The following is a 25982-nucleotide window of genomic DNA, read 5'->3' as shown; positions in this document are numbered from 1 at the left end:
TTGTATGGTGGGCGGCACGAGGATAGAGGTTGTCGGTCTTCTTATTTAATTTGTCCATGATGCTATTTTATTTTCTATCTGATTCTATAGTGCAAGGCCCGTGGAACCACGCTCGATCCTCGAGGAAGTTATCATCAGTCCAAGAGCTGCCATTACTATAATAGTAAATTATATATTATATGTATACTAAACAACTAATTTTATTAGCGAGATGCCAGACTACATAATATGGTTGATTTGGGGCCAAATTTGACTTGAGAATGTAACAGCAGATGACTTGACTTCCATATTTCGTTTTCACATCACAACCGGATGTCAATGATATGGTAGCTACGTCACCTTCTATTTATCGAGTCAAATGGCGCCCTTTGGACCCCGACCATATTATGAATTTATGTTCGAGCCGGTCTCCATCAAATAAAAGCGGTATAACATTTTCAATTGTACGGGAATAAATGTCTTTGTATACAGTTTAGAGTCTGTGCGGAAAGAGAAGAGTCGTGGTATGTATGGGGCCCAATACATTCCACGACTTCTCTTTCCGAACAGACTCTAGAAGTAAACTACTTACTAAATCTGATTGTAATTTTTTTTAAATAAGAAAATGTTTAAAAAAGGCTTCTGAGAATATTTTTACTAAAAATTAATGAAAATAAAATGTGTTATTTCAAAGTGGATAGTACTTGTTTTGTGGATAAGACTTTAAAGGACAAATATAAGTAGTTTTGTACAAAAAATAATAATACTAAAGAAATATTGGTTTAGGTACAAAAAAAACCTTTACAATTGAAAATTCTTCATAACGATAACGTCGAGAACACACGGTAGCTGCCGTATTCACAACGTAGTGTTCATTACTTTATGATTATTTTAGGTTACATAAATATGTTATTATTAAAATACAATTAATACATTTCAATGGTAACAAATATATTCAAAAGAAATCTCCGAGACTAATGAAACTTTCCGACGGCAATTTTCGCTACAGATTTTACAAATAATTTACTCAACGGGGGCATTATCTATGAAAAGGGACCTTATTGTCGATGGCGCTTACGCCGCACAGCATCACGCGGCATTATATTTATATCGGAGCATCGTTAATAATGTCGTAAGCGCCATCGACAATAAGGTCCCTTTTCATAGATAACGTCACAACTCAGGTCCGATGAAACCCTAAATTGAAACATTATTAGTTAGGTGCATTGGGTTAACTTCGAATTTTCGAAAATCACTAATCTTGCACCTTATAAAACAAAGTCCCTACCCGCGTCTGTCTGTCTGTATGTCCGCGAAAATTATTTTTCTTGTAGAGTAAAATAGTATGCATAATAATGACCAAAATACTTAAAGCCACTTTTGGCTTTATTTAAATACACTCAGTAAGTCTCTTTTAATCTTTAACTATCTTTAAATACCTATAAGAAAATAATGGCTACAGAATTTACCATTTCACAAATATAAAAATATCACTATTTTGTTCAATGGAATATTACAATACAATCAATTCGTAACTTAAGATAACTTAAAAAAATAATTCACACTCGCTATAAAAACTATACCTAAGTCCATTATAGAACTTGTTAGAATTTGCTCTGTACCGATATGACAGTTTCTCTAATTTACATAGCTATATTATAATTCTAAGACTTTTTACACCCCTTGCTTTATGTACGTCATTGCTAAATAAAAGAATACACATATATCTCATTAAATTATATTTATATTCTCCTATCAAATTTTAATAAAATGGCTTATATACAAAAGTGTTCGTAAAAACAAACCGCTTGTTCTATAAAAGCATGTTAAACTGTAGGTCTGCAGAACGTTAATTTAATTCGTTATGAGGTTATGACGCTTTCTCAGGGCCCAGGGGCTAAGATGACAAACGAAACGCTATCATTTCCGTACATTATTTACGTTTATCTTAGCGTTTCGTAACTTGGTAAGTTTGTCGTTTTCTGCATAACTATGGTCAATTTGGTATATGTATACAACACGCTACCTTTTTGCAGCCCCTGCTAACAAAATAATAATACTAACTGAAATGGCGCTTAATATAAACTAGATACTGGAAATCTTCAGAGATGTGAAAAATACTTTATAAAAAGTATTTAAATACAAAATACAAATACTTCCTTGATATACTATTTCAAATGCAAAATACAAAATAGTTTTTGAATTTGTATTTAAAATACAAAATACGAAATAGGTATTTTCAAAATACTTTTTAAAAATACAAATACTTTACGATAAAAGGTACTCTGAATAGTGAATACCTAGTCTGAATTAAAAAGTATTACTCAGAATATCCGAATTGAAAAGACTCTATTTATTATTTGAAAACAGTGTGTCAATCAGTCCTCTATCTAAAGTGCAAATTTCTAGTTGTTTGCTCATATTAACCGGAAGGATGGATGGATGATGGTTTATAACGGACAATTTTTAAAAGCATTAATTTCGATTTTTAATGTTTTACAGCTAGTATAATGCCTCTCGTTAGTGTGATGAAAACGTCTCGTTTGTGTTTCATCAGGGCAGAAAAGTTTGTTCTCCTCTCGTACCTTGAAACCCTCGCAACACTCAAGATTCCACTTTTTTAACCACTCGCTACGCTTGTGGTCATGTGCGACGTTACTAAACAGATTCAACAGTTCCATGTTAAAAGAATGAGAGAGTTGCCAGGATTGTAACATCAGAAGAGATTGTAACTCCTACCTACATTACCTACTATAAAGTATTTTGTATTTTGAAAATAGAAAATAGGTCCCAAAAACTATTTCAAATAAAATACAAAATAGTTTTCTTCAAAAGGTATTTAAATACAAAATACAAAATAGGTATTTTGCATTTTGTATTTGCATTTTAAATACAAGTATTTCAAATAAGTCACATCTCTGGAAATCTTTTCGGTATTTCTTTGTAGTGACGAATTATAATTCTAGTTTATGGGAGGAAACGTCACTTTACTTTATTAAATGGATACAGGGCCAAAACATGACACAATTTTGGCACTTTCACCCCATCAATATAAATGACCTTACTAAGGTTCGTTTAAGGATCAAATTCTGTAAGCAACTAAGATGAGGTTACGTTGAATAAGTTTATATTGCATAATGACATCCTTCTCTATCTTTCGCTTATATATTCCGCAATCATGGAAATGTATACATAATACATAGAGCACATTTTGTAGCAACTTACAGGTAATTTGGGGAATTAGTCCGGGGCGTTCAGCAGAGACTGGGAGTCCAGGAGCTGTGAGGCGTCGATGAGGCTCACCTGTTTGATATAACAATGTTTGTACTTGATGGCATCTTTTCTTTTGGAGGTATTGTTGCAATATTTTCATACTGTCACTGCGACAAGCTACGACCTAAGCGCTGGTGGCCTAGCGGTAAGAGCGTGCGACTTTCAATCTGGAGGTCGCGGGTTTAAACCCCGGCTCGTACCAATGCGTTTCTCGGAACTTATGTACGAAATATCATTTGATATTTACCAGTTGCTCTTCGGTGAAGGAAAACATAGTGAGGAAACCGGACCAATCCCAATAAGGTCTAGTTTCCCCTCTCGGTTAGAAGGTCAGATGGCAGTCGCTTTCGTAAAAACTAGAGCCTACGTCGATTCTTGGGATTCGTTGTCAAGCGGACCCCAGGCTCCCATGAGCCGGCATAACGCGAGGAAGAAGACTGCGACAAGCTACAACATCAAATTCCCTGATTGTACCAGGAGGCCAGAAGTTACAAGGAGTTACCTGCATGCAGTCGAGCGTGCTACGCGAATTGCCGCGCGCCACGCTGAAGGGGAAGTCCCAATAAGGTCTAGTTTACCCTCTGGGTTAGAAGGTCAGATGGCAGTCGCTTTCGTAAAAACTAAAAACGTCGATTCTTGGGATTTGTTGTCAAGCGGACCCCAGGCTCCCATGAGCCGGCATAACGCGAGGAAGAAGACTGCGACAAGCTACAACATCAAATTCCCTGATTGTACCAGGAGGCCAGAAGTTACAAGGAGTTACCTGCATGCAGTCGAGCGTGCTACGCGAATTGCCGCGCGCCACGCTGAAGGGGAAGTCCCAATAAGGTCTAGTTTACCCTCTGGGTTAGAAGGTTTGATGGCAGTCGTTTTCGTAAAAACTAGAGCGTACGTCGACTCTTGGGATTCGTTGTCAAGCGGACCCCAGGCTTCCATGAGCCGGCATAACGCGAGGAAGAAGACTGCGACAAGCTACGACATCAAATTCCCTGATTGTACCAGGAGGCCAGAAGTTACAAGGAGTTACCTGCATGCAGTCGAGCGTGCTACGCGAATTGCCGCGCGCCACGCTGAAGGGGAAGTCCCAATAAGGTCTAGTTTACCCTCTCGGTTAGAAGGTCAGATGGCAGTCGCTTTCGTAAAAACTAGAGCCTACGTCGATTCTTGGGATTTGTTGTCAAGCGGACCCCAGGCTCCCATGAGCCGGCATAACGCGAGGAAGAAGACTGCGACAAGCTACGACATCAAATTCCCTGATTGTACCAGGAGGCCAGAAGTTACAAGGAGTTACCTGCATGCAGTCGAGCGTGCTACGCGAATTGCCGCGCGCCACGCTGAAGGGGAAGTCCCAATAAGGTCTAGTTTACCCTCTGGGTTAGAAGGTCAGATGGCAGTCGCTTTCGTAAAAACTAGAGCCTACGTCGATTCTTGGGATTTGTTGTCAAGCGGACCCCAGGCTTCCATGAGCCGGCATAACGCGAGGAAGAAGACTGCGACAAGCTACGACATCAAATTCCCTGATTGTACCAGGAGGCCAGAAGTTACAAGGAGTTACCTGCATGCAGTCGAGCGTGCTACGCGAATTGCCGCGCGCCACGCTGAAGGGGAAGAAACGTGAGACGGCCGCGGGACGTGTCGGCTCGTCGCAGTCGCCGTTGGACTGCCGGTTGCTCATTATCGACAGGGAAGACAGCTTCTCGTTTAGTCGTTGTATCTGCAAACAATTGGTCTGTTATAATGAAATTCACACAAGCATCTTTAAAAGTTAATATAAACTAAGTCTTATTAACATAACTTTCAATCTACTTTACGTATCTTTTATGCCCTTTCCTGACAAAATTAATTATTTGGGCCCTAATGAATTATGAAGATTTATCAAAAAGTCTATCAGCTTCTTGTCAGTGATCCTTTCCGCACCCCCTCATTTGGGCTGCCCAGCCCACTTTTTCTAAAAATTGAATTAGAAAGCCCTGGTATCCTGGCCTGGTTAACAAACATTTCTGTAGAACCTATAAAGGGATCAAAAGTAGCTCGTTCGTGTAATATTACACACGTTCGCTGCGTCGCTAATACCCTTTTCTTTGAACTTGGCTGGACACGCGACCGTGTGTCTAGATTGTACTTGGCGTATGGGTCTTCTGCTTTCATAAGTAATAGTTTTTGATTTTTAAAAAGCGTTTTTCAAATAAAAGACATGTCAAGATCGCTTACCTTCTTGCAAGTTCTTTCTAATGCTAAAAAAACGAACTATAAAACCTAACTCGGCAAAAAAACAAAACACGTGCGTACTTACCTGGCCGAGAACAGAACAGTTGAACACGTGGTACTGCACGGGGCCGGCGTACGGCGCGTCTAGTGGAAGGAGCCAGCGCTCGTAGCACTGCGACCAGAGCTCCATGCCGGCCACGGACGTGCAGGGCTCTAGCCGCTGCAGCTGCCGAGCTGCCGGCTTGCCGGGCATTGATGAGGTTGCTGAACAGAAAATATGTCAAATCTCATTTTTGAGGGTTCCGTACACATAGATTAAAAACGGGACCCTATTACAGGGGCCACCATCGGCGCCGAGGAGGGGGGCGGGGGGGGGGGGGGTTGTATCTGGTTGCTGCTGTTAGGGCTGAAAATCTGGAGCCTGGCTCCCGCGGGTCGGATTGGAACGCTTCGCGGGCCGGGATTGGCCCGCGGGCCGGGGTTTGGAGCGCCCTGCCCTATTAGATACTAAGACTTCGAAGTCTGTCCGTCTGTCTGTCACCAGGTTGTATCTCATGAATCGATATAGCTAGGCAGTTGAACTTTTCACAGGTGATGTATTTCTGTTACCGCTATAACAAATATTAAAAACAGAATAAAATATTTAAGTGGGGCTCCCATACAACAAATGTGTTTTTTGCCGTTGTTTTCGTAATGGTACGGAACCCTTCGTGCGCGATTCCGACTCGCACTTGGCCGGTTTTTTACACAGTGCTTCTGACCTGGTGGTGTGGGGTCGTCTCTGAGAGCACCTGGCGGTCTAGCACAACTTGCGTCCTCGCGCGCGAGTCCATACTTGAAGTCGCGCGCGAGAACGCAACTCATGCTAGACTGCCTGTAGTGGGCGGCGAATTTATCAACAGAAGTATCCCTTGTTGACGTTATTATATATTCATAGATGTCACTCCCAAACGTCAAGTTTCCCTTTTGTCCGCGCCCCACGTGATTGCCGTCATACATGAGGCGGGGACAAATGGGAATAATTTAAATGAAAACACCTATTCCCATATGTGCATATACTAATAAATCGTGCATTAAATTGTTATAAAAATATTATGGGACTCACATATCCTTTGTTTTGGTGTCATCACTGCTGATTTATCCGAAATGTAGAGAGGATTGTAGAACAATGCCTTGTCTTTTTCTGAGAACTGCTCGCCCCAATCCCAAACTGGCCTTTGGACGAAATTCTGGAATGAAAGAAGATGTTTAGAAATATACTACTGGAATGCGTAATATACAATGTTTAGAAATATACCAGGTATTGAAATGCGTAGGGAACAAACGATCTTCAGACAGATATTTTTTTAAATTATAGATAAACCAGAGATTAATACAATAATGCAACTCCACTGGTGGTTATAACTGTAATTTTAAGAACCTTGCTCACGCAAATAACAAATGCTTTGCCGACGCGCTTACAGCGCATACCTATAAGTATATAGCGATGTTTAGTGTTACCTCTCGTCACTCTATAACGATTCGGTCTTTAAACCGGTCAAGAAACTGGTCAAACAGCTTTTTTAAAGACGGTGGTAAACAAGCGTACGGTCAGGTACGGTAAGAGGACACCGTAATCTATACCCGTTTCTTATTTCAGCGCTGTCACAAGCGCGTTGTCGACCCAAAACAAGCGCGGCACCGATCAGGGTACTAGGAGTTCAGAAAAGACAGAAGCGCGGTCAGGAGTGTTACCTTGGCAACAGCGAGCTCGCGGTCCCTCGGGCAGTTGAACAGGAACGTGTCGAAGAGGTGGTTGTGCGCGCAGTCCCACAGCGTGGTGAGGTAGGTCTTAGTTTCATAGGTTTACAGGTTACACTAGGAGTCCAGAAAAGACAGAAGCGCGGTCAGGAGTGTTACCTTAGCAACAGCGAGCTCACGGTCCCTCGGGCAGTTGAACAGGAACGTGTCGAAGAGGTGGTTGTGCGCGCAGTCCCACAGCGTGGTGAGGTAGGTCTTAGTTTCATAGGTTTACAGGTTACACTAGGAGTCCAGAGAAGACAGAAGCGCGGTCAGGAGTTACCTTGGCAACAGCGAGCTCTCGGTCCCTCGGGCAGTTGAACAGGAACGTGTCGAAGAGGTGGTTGTGCGCGCAGTCCCACAGCGTGGTGAGGTAGGTCTTAGTTTCATAGGTTTACAGGTTACACTAGGAGTCCAGAGAAGACAGAAGCGCGGTCAGGAGTGTTACCTTGGCAACAGCGAGCTCGCGGTCCCTCGGGCAGTTGAACAGGAACGTGTCGAAGAGGTGGTTGTGCGCGCAGTCCCACAGCGTGGTGAGGTAGGTCTTAGTTTCATAGGTTTACAGGTTACACTAGGAGTCCAGAGAAGACAGAAGCGCGGTCAGGAGTGTTACCTTGGCAACAGCGAGCTCGCGGTCCCTCGGGCAGTTGAACAGGAACGTGTCGAAGAGGTGGTTGTGCGCGCAGTCCCACAGCGTGGTGAGGTAGGTCTCCGAGAACTGGAACTTGTCGGGGAACTGCTGCAGCAGCTGCCACGTGCAGTCCAGGAGGAGGAGGAACACCGGCGCTGTCTGCGCGGCGGAGGTGTCTTTGGAGTCTTTGGGGTTCCCGGGCCGCGGCAGGCCGAACCTGGGAAAAGAATTGGTGTATACAAATACAAATAACTTTTGCATGAAATATGGTACAAAAGATGGTCAGACAATAGTATACATAAGTAACACATATTTCACCAGCATCTGGCATGCAAAAAACTAAATTTACAACTAAAACTAAGTTTATAATAATATAATATAGAAAATATGAAATATTTATTTGTGGCATAAAACAACAATTATCAGTTTGTGGCAAAGTGAAGCCAAGAATTGCCGAAGGCTCTACTTATTAAAGAAAGATAGATATTGTAGATTACTTTTAAGTCAGGTACCCACTGAAAATCAGCGTCATGGCTTGCCGTGGCATTATGCTGAGTGGGGATCCTGTTTAGCATCTAAGTTGTTTGTGTTACTTGTATTGTGTGTTACTTGTACCTGATGCTAAATAAATGTATTTCTTCTTCTTCTTCTTAAAGAAAAAAAGAAAATATATTTATTTATGACAAACACAGATAAAACACAAACTTGTTGACAGATATACAATGTATATATAACATTAGTGCATTTTGCCATAAAAGGGTCACAACTCAGCATGTAGCTGGCAAGCCGGCGCTGTTCTTCCGCTGTGACCCAGGCGTACGCCGTTCGAAGACGAGGCGGCTATGCTTTATTTAACTAAACTTTTTAGAACTAGAAGGAACTATATTAGGGAAGTGATCAACCCTTTCAACCAAACTGGGACTTGGGTAAAATTCGAATAGATTCGATTTTCTCCAGGATGCCCTAAATTGGATCCTGGCGTGATCTGCTGTGAAATTACCAACTAAGTATCAATAAAGAAATCGAAATCGGTCCAGACGGCAAGCGGGAAACATTAAAAAATCCGAACAATCCGAACAAAATAAAGCAAAGCCAGGCGTGGCTCACTCCGCGATTTCGTCGCTTTGCTACAGGTAGCTAAAAGTACATCCGTTCCACACCAATTTTGGTGGCTAGCCATAAGCCGCGCGTGGCGCTGTCGCCACCTAGCGGCCACATCTGTGCTGATCGTAACAGACGCGTTTTGTTAGAGAGTGAGTCTTCTGTACCTAGTACTATTATTTATTCTGTGGCAAAGCACCATATTTTAAATGTTGAAGATGTCAAAAATGTCTTATTGAGTTAACTATGGGACTAAGTCAATTTGTTTAAGATTGTCCCATAATATTAAAAAAAAAAGTGACAACGCCTGACTTATGGACCTTATGGTGAGCTTCTGACCAGTGTACAACAGTGTAAACATCATACCTGTCGCAGAACGGGTGTCCTAGCGCGACCCACTCCTTCTGTATGAGTGACTGGAAGCCCGATATAGTCCTGAACTGTGGATCGAGTAGCAGTTGCGTTAGGCACGACACCACTGCGCAATAGTCGACGCCATCACCTAAATAAAAAGATAACATTGGTAAAATACATATATAAGTTAAACACAAGTACTGACAATCCTAGAACGCATATCATTTGTTTGTAGTTTAAAGTATTAAACCTTTTATGTCATAATGGGGTTGGCCGGTCGAAGTATTTAGCAGATGGAGCCATCATAGCTTGCCCTGTCAATCCCTAGAATTGTGTCAATTTTTTTTAATGCCCCGGATACCTGCCAATTAAGCCAAATCTCATAGAAAAACCGGCCAAGTGCGAGTCGGACTCGCGCACGGAGGGTTCCGCACCATCAACAAAAAATAGAGCAAAACAAGCAAAAAAACGGTCACCCATCCAAGTACTGACCCCGCCCGACGTTGCTTAACTTCGGTCAAAAATCACGTTTGTTGTATGGGAGCCCCACTTAAATCTTTTTCTACTCCAGCACTTAAATGTGTCAATTAAATGACTGACAGTGATATCTAAAGCAATGTCATTTGAATGATTTGTCTATAGGCTCATAAGATGACTGCTAGCAGTCATCTTATGAGTATAATACAACTGCTTTATTTTTTTTAAAGATACAAGTTCCGATCATCTTGATTGAAAGAGGTATGTTTTCATTTACAATAATAACTCTTTTTTTTTTTAAATAATAACTCAATTTTTTTTAAATAATAACTCTTTTTTTTAATAATAACTCTTTTTTTTTAATAATAACTCTTTTTTTTAATAATAACTCTTTTTTTTTAATAATAACTCTTTTTTTTTAATTTTTTTTTTTTTTTTTTTTTTTTTTTTTTTTTTTTTTTTTTTTTTTTTGCTGCAGCTGTCATAGAAAAAGTAATGTATGCAACAGCTCATAATTGGTTCTTAAAATTCTCGGGTCTTTTTTTACAAAACTCGACTACGTCTCGTTTTGTAACTTCGACCCTTGAATTTTAAGAACCCTTATTATATCACTGTTGCATAAACTACTATTATTTTATTATGTTTTTAGTATTTGTTGTTATAGCGGCAACAGAAATACATCATCTGTGAAAATTTCAACTGTCTAGCTATCACGGTTCGTGAGATACAGCCTGGTGACAGACGGACGGACAGCGGAGTCTTAGTAATAGGGTCCCGTTTTTACCCTTTGGGTACGGAACCCTAAAAAGGGGCAAGCTATGATGGCGTCCAGTCCTGGCCTAAGAGTGTTGCTGTACCTACAACAGTGAGGCTCGAGGCGTGTGGAGGTTGTCAGCCTCCTGTTTTTACTACCCTCTGATCCCGCTCAATATGAAACGCGCTAAACCATAGACAAGAGAAGACTTACCCTCCTGTAGTACGACGGTGACGTTGTCGGCGAGGTGCTTGGCCGCCGAGTCCGCGAACGCCACGCAGCTGCCGACGTGACGCAACCACCGGCTTGCCTCCATGAGCGAGTAGTATTGAGAATCTTGTACCTAGAATAAAGTTGCAATTAGTATTAAAAAAAAAAAAAAAAAAAAACCGAATTGATAACCTCCTCCTTTTAGATTTGGAAGTCGGTTAATAAAATAAGGGCATGTTAATGTTTTTGCACAGTCAGCATCAGATAGACATCAACCAAAGTAGCCAAATATATTGTAATTGTAACACATGATTGTTTCCATAGAAATATGGTTGTGTTCTGACATATTTGGCTACTTTGGCCGTCACTATCTATTCGATACTGAATGTACTAGGAGTGTATAACTATCAAGTCTCACCCAGAATTCGCGTAACGCCGTTGGCGTACACAACTCGCTACCTCAAACGCCCCTAGGATCGGTAGAGGGGTTAAGAGCCCATCAACGTGCACACTAACGCCACTGCTAAATAATCGTGATTATTTAAATTTAACGAAAGATATTTAAAAAAAGGGGGCCGCTACGTACTGTATCTTGTATTAAAGTACCTTTTGAATACATCAAACTAGTTTCTATGTTGCTGGATTCGTCAATCTATAAACTCAAAACAAAAACGGCCGTTTTAACTTTGGACGCGTTTGATGTATTCAAAGCGTACTTTAATACAAGATACAATACGTAGCGGCCCCTTTTTTTAAATATATTTAAATAATCACGATTATTTACCAGTGGCGCTAGTGTGCACGTTGATGGGCTCTTAAGGCAGTGTTAGGACCCGCGGCGTTGCTCGGCCGTTGGAAGCTGTTCCAGCATTGATAACTTTGGTAAGAGTCAGTCAAGTACTAGGAGTGTATAACTATCAAGTCTCACCCAGAATTCGCCTAACGTTGTTGGCGTACACAACTCGCTACCTAAAACGCCCCTAGTATCGGTATTGTTAAGGCAGTGTTCGGGCCCGCGGCGATGCTCGGCCGTTGGAAACTGTTCCCGCATAGATAACTTTGGTAAGTGTCAGTTAAGTTAAGTACTAGGAGTGTATAACTATCAAGTCTCACCCAGAATCCTCCTAACGTGGTTGGCGTACACAACTCGACTAGCTTCTTGTACGAGGCCTGAAGTGCCCCTAACGTAGGCAGGGGAGTTATGGCATTATTGGGGCCCGCGGCGTTGCTCGGCTGTTGGAAGCTGTTCCCGCATAGGTAGATCACGTGCGGCGGGGTCAGCTTGGGGTGGGAGCGTCGGACCTAAAAACATTTTTTTTTTATATATGTAATTTACATACATGACAAGCGGATAACTTTAAATGTCAATTGACGAACTTAAAACACGAAGAACATATTTCATATATTTCACAAAATAAACGAAAAAAAATCACTGAATGAACTGAACTGCTACCACCGAATTTCATAGGAAATTTTAACCCCAAAGTCCAAGCTTCGCGAGGTAAATAAGGCCATACTGAACGACTATTACTTTTTAACCAACCCGACATTTACTTTAGTATATCCTCCCAAGGCCTAAGTCCTACCTATAGTACCTATTCAGTTCCATGTAATTTAAGCCATGTTCAATTGGAACAGAGTCGCCTTTGCTTTGTTTCGTTCAATTTTCTAACAACGCAACACCAACTCTATTTCCTACAATTTAGGTTCAAATTTCAGTGGCAAATTTTGGATGTTTCGTTTGTATGGCTGGGCCTTAGGAGTATAATAATATACAGTGTGGAAAGATAAGTCGGGCCCTGGAGGGAAACTACCTTAAATCCTTAAGCTGGCTCATTTTACTTAATGGAGACATTCCTTTATTTTTAAAAAGAAACAAAAGTGCATTCAAAGTATTTTTCTTTTTTTCTTCGATTTGGTTTGTCTAAAAAAATTTTGAGTACTAAATATTACATTTTATGGATATTTTGTACGACAGACGAGTTTAAGACCTAATGTTTCTTGGAGAAATGTTATCATTAACATTAACTGTATCGACTAGTAGAATAAAATTGCGAGTTTTTATTTTTTGGAATTTTTAGTCGGTTCGAGTCCCGGGCGAGGCAAGCAAGTTTTAGAAAATCTTTGAATGAAGTATTGTTTCTTTTTAAAAATAAAGGAATGTCTCCTTTAAGTAAAATGAGCCAGCTTAAGGATTTAAGGTAGTTTCCCTCCAGGGCCCGACTTATCTTTCCACACTGTATAATTACGTCTCAGCACTCAGTATAGGTAGGTATGCTTTACCTGTTCGAGCAGCACGCTCTCTGCGGTGGCGGCTTGTTCCGTCGGCAGCAGTTCCGCGCTTCTCAGCAGCGCGGCCCCGGCGCTTCTGCCCCACACCCACACCGGCACCCGACCTGATCTGAATGACAAAACTAATTGGGTACTTTCCTCTACTTAAAATAAATTATTTGACACTATGCACGAAATATAACACCAGATAATTATTAGAGAAACATAGATAGCAGTTATTGTTAAACACAATTTCTATTTAATAAATCGGATTGAAATATAAAAAGTAGGTGAGTTGACCGTGACGTCCCTACACATGTTTTCATATAAATTCTATATTAGCAAATCGTTTTGACATTTCTAAAAAAGAAGCCGATTTGACTAGTAGGAAAGTAGCCAATTAAACGCAAAGCATTTATCTCATTGACACGTGCCTTAGAAATCCGCAAACATTTGGGAATAGAATTCAATGTTTGAAGTCCCGATAAGACTAGCGTGGTAACTACAGGGTTACTTTCAAATTAATCTGTATATATATCGTATACCCTCTTGTGAGCATCACATAGTGACAATATGGCTAAATATATTGCAAATACACCCTTATTCCTACGATAAAAAAGATTTCTTGTCAGTGACAGTTAACATTGATAGCAGACCTGAATAGCAGTGGGTCGTTAACGTTAGGTTGGTGAAGATAACCTATATCCATACTAGTATTATAAATGTGAAAGTGTGTCTGTCTGTCTGTTACCTCTTCACGCTTAAACCGCTGAACCGATTTAGGTGAAATTTGGTATACAGACACTTTGAGTTCCGGGAAAGGACATAGGATACTTTTTATCCCAGAACTTACCCCTCAAAGGGGTGAAAAGCGGGGTGGAAATTTGTATGGGGAATCAACCGCTGAACCGATTTAGATGAAACTTGGTATGCGGATAGTTTGAGCTGTTGGGAAGGATATATAATAGTTTTTATTCCCGAAATCATCCCTTAAAGGTGTAAAAAATGAAGTGGAAATTTATAGAGTGGACCAATTTGGGGATGAAAAGGATGAATAAAAAACAGATTTGTTTAAAAAGTAAGGTACAAAAATTACTTATTCCACGCAGACGAAGTCGCGGGCAAAAGCTAGTAAAAAAATATATCAAACCTGAAATGCCTCGCGCTCTCCATGAGATTGTAGTCCAGCACAGAACTGGGCACTATCAGCGTCTCGCCCGCCGTCAGCATGAAGGCATCAGACGTCCCGTTGATACTAGTAATCCTCCAATGAGGGCAATCACATCTTTCTAGTTCCCTCTTCCAATCCGCCGTTCGTATGAACATATTTAGGTCCGAGGGTAGGGCGGGGTAGTAAGGTTCCTTGTACTCGAAGGCGAAGAGCAGATCGTGCCGTTTTGGGAAGGCGTGGTGGACGAGCGCCATGGCGACTTTGCGGCCGTGGCCGATTGGCGAGTTGGCGAAACTGAATGTTAGGACTTTCATGTTCTGAAAAATAAAAGGTTATTTTGTAACAAACAAGGGGCGTATAAAAAAAATATAGGACTTTTTAATGCCCATGTTTGTGATAGGTTTATTGTTTATCTGAGGCAATTGGTAAGAAGTATAATTGAGGAGTGTCTTTTCAAAAGGGTTTATTTTTTTCTTAGCGGTACTTCTAGAGAGAACCTTGCTCAAGAAAACTTAAGGTCCAATTTAGAAATAGATTCCCAGAAAAAATAAACCCTTTTGAAAAGACACTCCTCAATTACTTCTTACCAACTCGTCAGCTACGGAATGGTTGAGGGCTTGGGAACTCGAAACTGATTTGTAGTTAAGGATATAACACTTTAAATATGTGTAGTTAAGTATGTAAAGATGAATTATATATAAACTAGACTAGTTCCAAAATCAGCTAGAAAATCACTGCGCAACTTGTTTACCTGAGCTGAGATATAAATGGTGGATTTATTGGGCGCTTTGGTCGTCTACCATGGATCGACAAAATTTATCGTCACGATAAAACAGGGGACGTAAATGTAACAGTAAATCATGGACGATAATGTCTAAAGTTAACAAAATTATTTTCAATCATAGATTAATAAAATAACTCGTTGTTTTTGGTTGCATTAAAAACAGTTATCAAGTTATACAAAAAAGTTATCAGGTGAATCATAGTTATTTGAGAGGACTAACGTACCGCATGATAATGAAACCATACATTGCAATGGCACAGTTAAGCTGATTAGATAAATCGCTGTATCGGGTTACTGAACCGGCATGTTTAATAAAACCTTTCTACAGTTTCTACTAGTAACACGTTTCAAAAACTAAACCTACTATGGATTTATATCTAATGTATAAATAATAATAAAATAATAATATAATGTAATGTAATGTGTAAGTCGTTAAAATTGTATAAATTTAATGTTAGCATTTTTCAGTAGTGGCGAAATTACGGTGGAATACATTATAATATTAAACCATAACCTTCATATTCGAGGCCATGAACCAGAGTAAGATAAAAAGTAATGCACTCAAAAATAAGTACGTTTTCAATGTAAAAAAAAAACAAAATAAGTACCTATCTAAGGACTAGCACAAATATAGAAAACCACAACCAAGTACCTACAGCGAGCTACAAAACTTCATGGACACATTATGAATAGAATCACTACATAGTATAAAATTATTTAGATCTTTAAAACTACGCAACGGATTTTGATGCGGTTTTTTGCCCCCGTGTCGCTAGTTCATTCATAAAGTGGCCATGTAATTTGGTAGATCGATCAGTTGGTCGGTTGGAATTTTTTATACAGATTTGGTCGCATCCTGTAACTTTTCTAACTTTTTAGCGTGGAGTTTAGAAAGTAATGTACCTTGCATATGACTTGTAGTCCTTTAACCTTCCCCGGCATGTCTCCCTTGGGCAGCAGCCGGCGCCTCCGCACCGGCCCGCCGTCCGTGAGCCACACGGCGCCGACGCTTGTGAGCGCCGCTTCGTATGGACCGAGGAGGTGGTTGCGTTGGCTGCATTCCTGGTACATAAAAATTAAAAATTAAGATCTGAGTTGCACTGTTTATAGTTAAATTTATCACTACATAGTATAAAACAAAGTCACTTCCCGCTGTCTGTCTGTCCCTATTTATGCTTAGATCTTTAAAACTATGCAACGGATTTTGAGGCGGTTTTTTTTAAATAGATAGAGTGATTCAAGAGGAAGGTTTATGTATAATTTGTTAACCCGTGCGAAACCGGGGCGGGTCGCTAGTTTTAAATAAAAGAAATACAACGAAAGGCGATACCGTGTACATTTAGGAAGATTGTATAAATACCTATGTACAGTTATTTGGATCCGTAACTTAAATGCAAGTTAGTGCTAGATCGAATCCAATTTGTTACGGCTACGGTCAAAATTGGGCAGGAGACGTGCGGCAAGAAGCTGAATTGAACTTTTAGACCGCATTCAAGTTGTTATAACGCACCGGTAATCATTGATAGCGTGTAAATAAGATTGCTGGAATAAGGCCTCACTAATGGACTTTATCGTATAGTGTCCTACCATCTCGTCTGGTAGATTATCAGGCGATCTTGTTCAATAATGTGACCATAGAATACAAACCATAAAGACCCCTTTGAAACTGAATACGCTTATTATTGCACAGCATGTAGTGTAGATACATACATTACGAGTAATAAATCGGAGAGCCCTGGATGATATACCAGCCATAGTATAGTAGTGCAGGATATGACCAAAATCTTAGGGCAGTACGAATCACATCGTCGACAGACTTTTCGAGGGGCACGCACGAACGCGAGTAGGTGACGAACAGCAAGCCGAAGAGGCCGTGGTCGCGGTCGCTGAGCGGTGCCAGAAGCACCACGCTGTGCGCCGCGCCCACTATCAGTTTCCCTGACGCTGTAAGGACCGTCGGAAGGTAGAGAAGGACTCACATCGTCGACCGACTTCTCAAGCGGCACGAACGCGAGTTTGTAGTTGGTGACGAATAGAGAGCCGAAGCGGCCGTGGTCGCGGTCGCTGAGCGTCCTCAGCAGCAGCACGCTGTGCGCCGCGCCCACTATCAGCTCACTGACGCTGTAAGGACGGTTGGTAAGTAAGTAAGGGACTCACATCGTCGACTGACTTCTCGAGCGGCACGAACGCGAGCTTGTAGTTGGTGACGAACAGAGAGCCGAAGCGGCCGTGGTCGCGGTCGCTGAGCGGCGTCAGCAGCACCACGCTGTGCGCCGCGCCCACTATCAGCTCACCTGCAGAAGGAAAATGTATATTAATTCAAGATAACAGTTAATTTCAGCCGTACCATTTCTATGTTGCGTTATGATAGCGTGCAAGTTCGACTCCTCTCGGTTTCGACCGAATAACTTTAGAAGACACATTTCATTACCTTGAAATACAAATAAATAAATGCAACATGTTAAACGTAAATGGATTGGTACGTGTTAAAAATAAAAATATGCATAGGAGGGATTATCCTGACCAACCGTGATACCGTTCACACTAGTATGGGGGTCAGATTCCTATTCACTCAATAAAACATCTTAGAGTGTAATAGTTTTCTAGTAAAGTACTGTAGAAGTACTTCATCAACACTCGACACAGACAGAAGCTATGCTCATTTTTAGGGTTCCGTACCCAAAGGGTAGAAACGGGACCCTATTACTAAGACTCCGCTGTCCGTCCGTCCGTCACCAGGCTGTATCTCACGAACCGTGATAGCTAGACAGTTGAAATTTTCACAGATGATGTATTTCTGTTGCCGCTATAACAACAAATACTAAAAACAGAATAAAATAAAGATTTAAGTGGGGCTCCCATTCAACAAACGTGATTTTTGACCGAAGTTAAGCAACGTCGGGCGGGATGGGTGACCGTTTTTTTGCTTGTTTTGCTCTATTTTTTGTTGATGGTGCGGAACCCTCCGTGCGCGAGTCCGACTCGCACTTGGCCGTTTTTCAGGATAAGATTAGACAGTGAGACAGATGTGGCATTTATTGACTATGAACCACACCGGGTAAACAAACATTAGATACCTAATATTTGTGGAGGTACACAACACATGATTAAACACATGATACTAAAACCACAGAATAAGTATACTTAATTTAAAACGAAACGCTCTTAATATCTAACGAACTAATAAAATTCAATGACTGGTCATTGAGTCAGGGTGATGTGCCGAAGCCCCGAAAATGTAATTACGTATTTTCGATTCGATTTTCTGTTGAGCGAGCGATCATACAAACAGAAGACCGAGTCGAACTAAAATACGCAAAATATTTGTTAGGCCCAAGATACACTTGTAAGTTTTACTTACGTAAGTAGGAACACAGCTATACGACAGAATGATATATGAATATCGTTATCTAATTCTAACAAATAGCTTTGTCCTTACTTACGTAAGTAAAACTTACAAAAGTGTATCTTGGGCCTTACACGTAGAAAAATTTGTCCAGTGACTTCGGGCGGTGGTCTCAGACACGTCACATAAGTATATCTGCATCAAGCACGAGATGATTCGCGGCGCTAACACAAAGACCCTTATTCCAGTGAGTGACTAAGCTCTCACTAAACAATGACCTACGCACTATAATGTGGCCTACAAAACCCAGTGATCCGGCTCGTAGGACCAATTAAGATGACGGGTTAATTACACGCGCAATAAAAGTACAATGACATGACACGTCGTGTCACGGCTGTCGATACCTCCGTTACAGAGCGGAATGTTAGGACAGACTGTCCTAACATTCCGCTGGACAGTTAGGAAATCATATTTTACCTAGTACAATACAATACAAATACTCTTTATTGCACACCTCATTACAGAAAACAATACGGATAATACAGGAAGAAGAGGTTAAACAACAGGCGGTCTTATCGCTAAAAAGCGATCTCTTCCAGACAACCTTTACCTATATCTAGCTGACTGTACCTATGTACAGTCAGCTAGATAGATAATAAGATAACGGTTAAAGTGGCAAAATATATCGGAAGTATCGGTATAACACATCGTTTTTTCCGGTAACAAAGGTGTGTTGCGACTTGTGAGACATTTGGCCAGTTTGGCCGTCACCATCTATTTGATGTAGCGTACGACATCTCTGTATACGCATCATGGTGGTATTTACAGGGTGCCTGAGTCACCTTGGCTAGCCTAAACATATCCTATAGCTATAGTACGTATAGCCTAAACCCACTTATACAATACAATGAGAGCAGATGAGTTGGGCCCAACACTGGCGAAAATGATCTTCTATAAATTAAAAACTAAATTTACCATAATTATTACGGATCTGAGAAAAGGAAAGTGAAGTCACATCGTTCCGTATTTACAACAAAGATAATTAATTATTTGTTTAAGTGTAATCTTTTGTTTCGAGTATAATAGCCGGCGCTGTGAGAAATAGTTGCTAACTCCGTTCTTTCGTACATTGCAAATTTGTAGCGATACGATGTTATCACTATCGCTAATCCATGGACTTGGACTGTACAGTCAGCAGCAATAGTTGCTAAGCGGGCGAGGTGTTCAAAATTACCTTGACGCGCTCTTATTCTCTTAACAATAAAGTCGCGTCACAGAATAAATTATAGTACTAGGTACAGAAGACTCACTCTCTAACAAAACGCGTCTGTTACGATCAGCACAGATATGGCCGCTATAGGTGGCGACAGCGCCACGCGCGGCTTATGGCTTTCCCCAAAATTGGGGTGGAACAGATCTACTTTTAGCTACCTGTAGCAAAGCGACGAAATCGCGGAGTGAGCCACGCCTGGTCGCGTCAAGATCATTTTGGACACCTCGCCCGCTTAGCAACTGCTGACTGTACATGACTCGAGAAAGTGACAGAAGGTGATGATGATTTGGACAGCATTAGGTAGTAGTAGTAGTAGTGATCAAAGACTGTTGGCTATGTGGGAAGTTGGGGGTGGGGGAAATACAAGGAACGACTTCTACATACTATTTGGCAGCTGCCAAGTGTCAAATAAGCAACTTTGCAAGTCACTCTTTTTTTTTTCCTTATTTTCTCGTAATGCATGTTAATTATAAGATGCAATTCTTTTTTATACTGGTTACTATATTGTTTAACTTAGATTTTATAATGACGAAGCCTGTTTCATTTCATTTCATTTATTGAATGCCGCCTGTTGCGGATATCATCCTTGGTTATATGTTTGGGACGAAGCATGTTGCTGATTTGCATTTGTAGCCACCGGACGAAGCCTGCGTTGCGGATTTCTTACATATATAACTAGTTTATTATTTTTTTGAAAACATGTATCCCGCCGAGTTTGTTGTCGGTCCCATATTGGGATACCCTCCTCCAATTGAGGGGGGATTTAAATCTTCTCGGGGGAGAGGTGTAGGGTTGGAGCCGGTTAGCTTTATTTGACGTCCATAAGCGCATTCTAATTATGCCTACTTGAATAAACTATCTATTTTATCTTATCTCTAGCTACAATAGGTGAGAGTTTCTTTTATTTTTTTGCCATTTTTATATATTGTGACCTTTTTTGCTAATTTTGTGTTATTTCTACTCAGAATAGTCAGAATCACGAGCTCTTTCGATCGTAATGGGATAAAAAATGTCCCAGAGTTTTTTCCTATTGTGTTACCATTTTCCCATATACTTTGTATGGCGGTAACAAAAAGGAAAGTTTGAAAAATGTATGGAAGTTTAAGGACACTTTTTTTCTCCTATAAGGATGAAAAGTGCTCGCGATCCTGACTAGAAAAGTGTAACACAAAAGTAATAACACAAATGTGTAAAGTAATAAGTAAGTAATAACACAAAAGTGGCAAAAAAGGACACAATTTATAAAAATTGCAATAAATAAAAGAAACGCTCAGGTACCTTTCTTGAATCAGATTGGGCTCTCATTGCTACCATTAGTACCATTAAACCAACTCCAAGTCTTCGAGCTTATTGGCAAAACTGATTACCAAAAACCTTTGCCGTTAATCTTAAGTAGGTCAACTTGGGTTATTATTGAGACGTTATATTTTAGGAATCCCCGAGCGCGGTTAACCCCCCAGGTTGAAGAATCGAACCAACTTAGTAAAAATAAACATGACTCGTAATGTTAGGTGCCCATCTGCAGATGGCATTTCATACAAGGTCTATTTATTTTACACTAACGGGTAAAAGCTTGAATTTAGTTGTGTTTTATTTTCACCCGCTTGTGTTTTAATTGTTTTTCTTTTTTGCTGGAGAGACGAAGTGCAAAAAGACCTTGGCGAACTCGGCGCCGTCGACTGGACAGAAACGGCTTAGGACAGAGTAGCATGGCGGTTTTTAGTGTCGGAGGCCAAGATCCACTTCTGATGGTCGTTGCGCCACAGCAATAAGTTTAATTTCATAATAAAGCATCTTGCACCAACGCCGTTGGTTCTTCATGAGATTCTACTACCCGTTAGGGGTCAAAAACTTTTTTAGCACGAATTATTATTACCTCTCTACCAAAATGTAATTATAAAGCGAACTAAAACTTTTGACCGGTATACTGTATATAAATTAGAGTGCGTCATTTTTCCGCGCTTCGTCACGAAACTTATCATACCTAGATGGTGACTGTTGACTGCTCCGGGGTTGCGATTGGCCCGACTGACCTCATGTTTGCCGGTAATAAACGCGTTCCTGCCTACCACTAGTCAGTTTGGTAGCTAAAGATAAGTAAGTTAAACTTTGCCAAAGATATGTCATTTGTAAAGACTAAAGAAAGGACGCTTTGCACCAGAAACTTCGTATATTGACCCAAATTATATATATTAGCTGCACCGCTCGCACAGTGTCATTTAGGCCTGCTTATGGGGCATTATCTATGAAAAGGGACCTTATTGTCGATGGCGCTTACGCCGCACAGCGTCGCGCGGCATTGTATTTATATCGGAGCATCGTTAATAATGGCGTAACCGCCATCGACAATAAGGTCCCTTTTCGTCGATAACGTCACATATAGAGGTAATATTACGCGCGTGCGCTACAGATAAGAGGCACCGGTGTCACTTTTTGACATTTATATTCTTATTGCATCTAACTTTAAATGAGGAACGCGAGTTTGTATAGAGATTAAAGGGGCCCACTGATTACCAGTCCGCCGGACGGTATCGGCCTGTCAGTTGTTCGGAGCTGTCAACTTTTTGTTCTGACAGGCCGATATAGTCCGGCGGACTGTTAATCCGTGGGCCCCTTTACAGTCTTTACTAGTTACTTGTCTGTAATTTCTCAGCGTCAGGGGCACGAACGCGCTGGACCGTTAACTTCTTTAACTTCTTTTATCATTCGGCGCTTGCGTAGTAGCCGCGACCGTGAAAAGTTTACATTGACTCATTTCTGTAGAAACAAAAACATCTCCAAGTGCAAACAGTGTTGCGGAGTATGGACAATATTGTCTGTAGACTTTATAATTTTTAACGCAGTAAATTGTAGCCGTGTTCCCTATCTACAGTTGCTATAAAAATATGCATTTGCTTGCAGCAAAGAAAGGAATACTAAAATATGCGGTAGTAATTAAAAATATGTCACTCACAGTTTTGAAAGTAACAGTAGATGGCGTTGTACAACATGTACAGTCATCTGCAATAATATCTTGCACAAAACGTGCAAATATAAGACGCTGTTATTGGCTGTTTGTACTTTGAGCCTAAAAGTCTAAACGAATATTATGTCAATAAGGTTGTTCCCCTGATTCCAAGGATGAAGTGCTCGGCGGGTAAGAGGAGAGGATGGACGCAAGTAAAAGCTTCTACCTGATCTCAAAAAGCTCATCACACTTACACAGTCCCAATAAACTGACAAATCACAAAACACAAGTGAATAAAAAGTTTCCCATGCTTCCACAACCGAGGAACGAGATGACCAGCGACTAGAGATGGATATAGTTAAGAGGATTATAAGACGCAAATCAGGGTAAAAATCACTCCTACCTGGTCTCACGCCCATCACACCAACAAAGTCCTGAACTCCTGAGTGTCTACCGCGAACCACGGTCGACGTGTTGCCCCCCTGTCACACTTACGTACAAATTTACAAGTGCAACAGAGAGGCAACACGTCGAACGTGGTTTGCGGTAGGTAGGTTCTGATGATAACAAAACTAGATGATGGATCGAGGATAAACTGGATGTCAATGGAATGCTTGGGTGTTTTCACGGCCGATACAGATGACCAGAGATGGCGATACAGTTAAGAGGATTATATTACGTTAGGCAGAATAAAAAACTCCTACCTGGTCTCAAAACGCCCATCACACTTGCTTAGTCCTGATAAACTGACAAAACGGATGTCAATGCTTCCCGTACTTCCGCGGCCGAGGTACAAACCCCATCGACAGTTAGTTGATCATTCGTCAACCTTATTACGACGACATAAGGTTCACATTACTAGAAGTACCAGACCATAGATGGCGATACAGTTAAGCGCACGTAACGCATACGCAATGAGCGCATTATCGGCAATTGCGTCACCGACACGCAGATCTAACTTATGCGTCAATGAAGTCTCAAAATTAAGAAATGTTATGTTCATTAACGGCCACCCCACACTCCAGTCTAGTCAGCGCTATGGAGAATGGCGTCGCTGCCCTGTTGCGCCAACGTTGCGTAGAGCAGCAGAGACGCCGACGCTCAGGAGACGCTAGTGTGGGGTGGCTCTAAAGGTTTCGTCACACAGGCGCGTTTTCCGGGCGGGGCGTGAGCGTTTTATATGTAAAAGACGCGCGCCCCGCTCACGCCCCGCCCGGAAAACGCGCCTGTGTGACGGAGCCTTTAGTGTAATAGGTATATTGTATTTGTAAATTTTTATGCGTAATACATAATTAATACTCGCAAGCCAAGCAGGCAAGCCGGAGTATATTGGCCTGCTTTATACTTTATAGTTGTAGGATCATGTGCTCAATTAAGGCAACCAGTGGGAACAGAGTTCTGTGGACGTTCCGCCTCTGTTTAATATGTATAATTACTTGTTACGCCTTCTTTTCGGTTTCTTTAAGTCTCTAGGGTATTTAGAAAATATACTTGCATGCTTACTATTTTTTCGCAAGTAGGTGTGTTTTTTTAATACTATTTTACATCCAAAACAATTAAAGAGATGAACAAAACGATTTCGTATTTCGCAGGAAACGCACAAAACGCAATATTTGTAATCTGCTTTAAGTAGATTTTGATCATCACGTAGGTATAAATATATTATACAATTTTTATACACATATTATACACATTGTGGCAGCCACACCCGTATAGCGCTTCTGACGTCATTTAAGGGGTCAATTTTCCAGTAAGATGTTGGCGTAAGTATTGGAATCGTATTGGACAGTCGTGCATCCGCTTACGCTAACGCGTAACGCGAGGGCGACGCATTTAGATATAAATATTTGTTATTGTTATGTGATGTGTACAAGGTTTTATTTAACACATTCACTGCCAGGAACCAGGCGCTCGTAAACTTTGCTCAGATGCCGGAGTGAATGTGTTAACTTGCAATGTTCGTTTGGGTCAAATCTTGCAAGCTATGAAATTAGACCCACTTCCCATTATTCGATCAAGGTGAATTCGTCATTGTAGTTGTTGTGTTTAGGTTTGTTAGAAATGTATCAATGAGTATTAGTGGACTGTGGAAAGAAAAGTACATTCAGCGATAACATTTTATCACAATTAGAATTTTAATATACATATAAACATTATAAAGAAAACAGCACAATTTGTGTCTTTTGCCCTAACACAGTGGTTCACAAAGTTCATATGCCTCCGACTCACCTAACAAAAACTGCCAACTTCAGGACCCACCTCTTGACTATCTTACAAAGGGGGATAAAATATTATTGGTAACCCTCAGATTTCTAGCAGTTTCAGGGCCCACTCAATATTCGCTTGCGACCCACAAGTGGGTTGTGACCCATAGTTTGGGAAATCCTGCCTTAACATATTAATATTTAGATCAACCTTTGATAACTTTGGCCACCTAGCAGGATAATGTCATAATGAATAAGATTTTGTACATATGTAGTGCATAATTATTTTCCATCATATTTTCATGGAAACATACGAACATGTCTTGCTATATCAGTCAGTCTCGGTACAAAAAATACTGACGTTGACTGAAGTAGCATGACAAATACGAAAGTATCCGAGAAAATACGATGGAAAAAAATTATGCACTACATTTGTACAGCTAACAAACAAAGCAAAAAACTAGATCTAGACTAGAAAATCAATAAGACTCACCATTTAGCAGTTTGGGTTTCACTTCTTGAACTGATCCATTTCTGTCCCCATTGTTCTGCAAATTTATTGAATAAATATATAAAGTCTTGACCTTACCAAGGAAAACACTTGTTAAACATTCGTTATGTTGACTTTAATCATTAGCACAAATTAAATTAAAAACTGCAAGATATAAAGGCGCAATAAGAGTAGGGTTTTAACTCAGCGGGAGGTTAAGATCGGATAGCAGCGAAACTGATGTACTTATTCAGAAAATGTTACCTTTGGTGGAGATACATTGATGTAGCTCTTGAAGGTTTTCTCCGTTTTCTTCTCATTCATTTTTAAATAACGTAGTTTATTCACTGGACACACACACACAAACGCGGGTCATAACGCCTTTGGCTATAATTAGACAGTGTTTACAATAATTCACATGATTTGTGTAGAATTCACATAGATTTGATAACAATCATCCCGCAAACACTCTTCACTCACACTTCGGCACTGTCCTTCTAGTCCTTAGTGCTGGCCCAAACATTAAACTAAACATAATTATTAACAAATCCAATCTAATAATTAATCCCCAAAGGGGAATTTACTAGTTGTAAGCAGGGATAAATAATATTTCTCCAAATCCTCATTCCATGTCCCAATATGCTAACGAAAACGAAACGACAGCGACAGCGACAGATAACTCAATAGTTGCCAGATGTGAAATTGAAAGGGTGGCCATTTCTCACATTGT

General features: G+C 40.7%; 1 protein-coding gene across 1 annotated transcript; it reads right to left on the bottom strand.

Annotated features, from left to right (window-relative positions):
• Positions 1-3122: 3122 nt before the first annotated feature.
• On the bottom strand, positions 3123-25913 carry LOC134656195 (myotubularin-related protein 10-B). The gene is made up of 14 exons (XM_063511690.1): positions 25517-25913; positions 25256-25310; positions 17150-17286; positions 15896-16054; positions 14188-14525; positions 13050-13167; positions 11880-12068; positions 10770-10899; positions 9338-9473; positions 7853-8087; positions 6566-6689; positions 5546-5724; positions 4808-4966; positions 3123-3282 (listed from the first exon to the last, which is right to left on the bottom strand). Exons 1-14 carry the CDS (start codon positions 25574-25576, stop codon positions 3220-3222), a joined length of 2082 nt encoding a protein of 693 aa, XP_063367760.1. The 5' UTR covers positions 25577-25913; the 3' UTR covers positions 3123-3219.
• Positions 25914-25982: the final 69 nt, after the last annotated feature.

This window comes from Cydia amplana, chromosome 18 (genome assembly GCF_948474715.1).
Source record: "Cydia amplana chromosome 18, ilCydAmpl1.1, whole genome shotgun sequence".
NCBI classification, from domain to species: domain Eukaryota; kingdom Metazoa; phylum Arthropoda; class Insecta; order Lepidoptera; family Tortricidae; genus Cydia; species Cydia amplana.
This window is presented reverse-complemented; position numbering and strand designations above follow the sequence as displayed.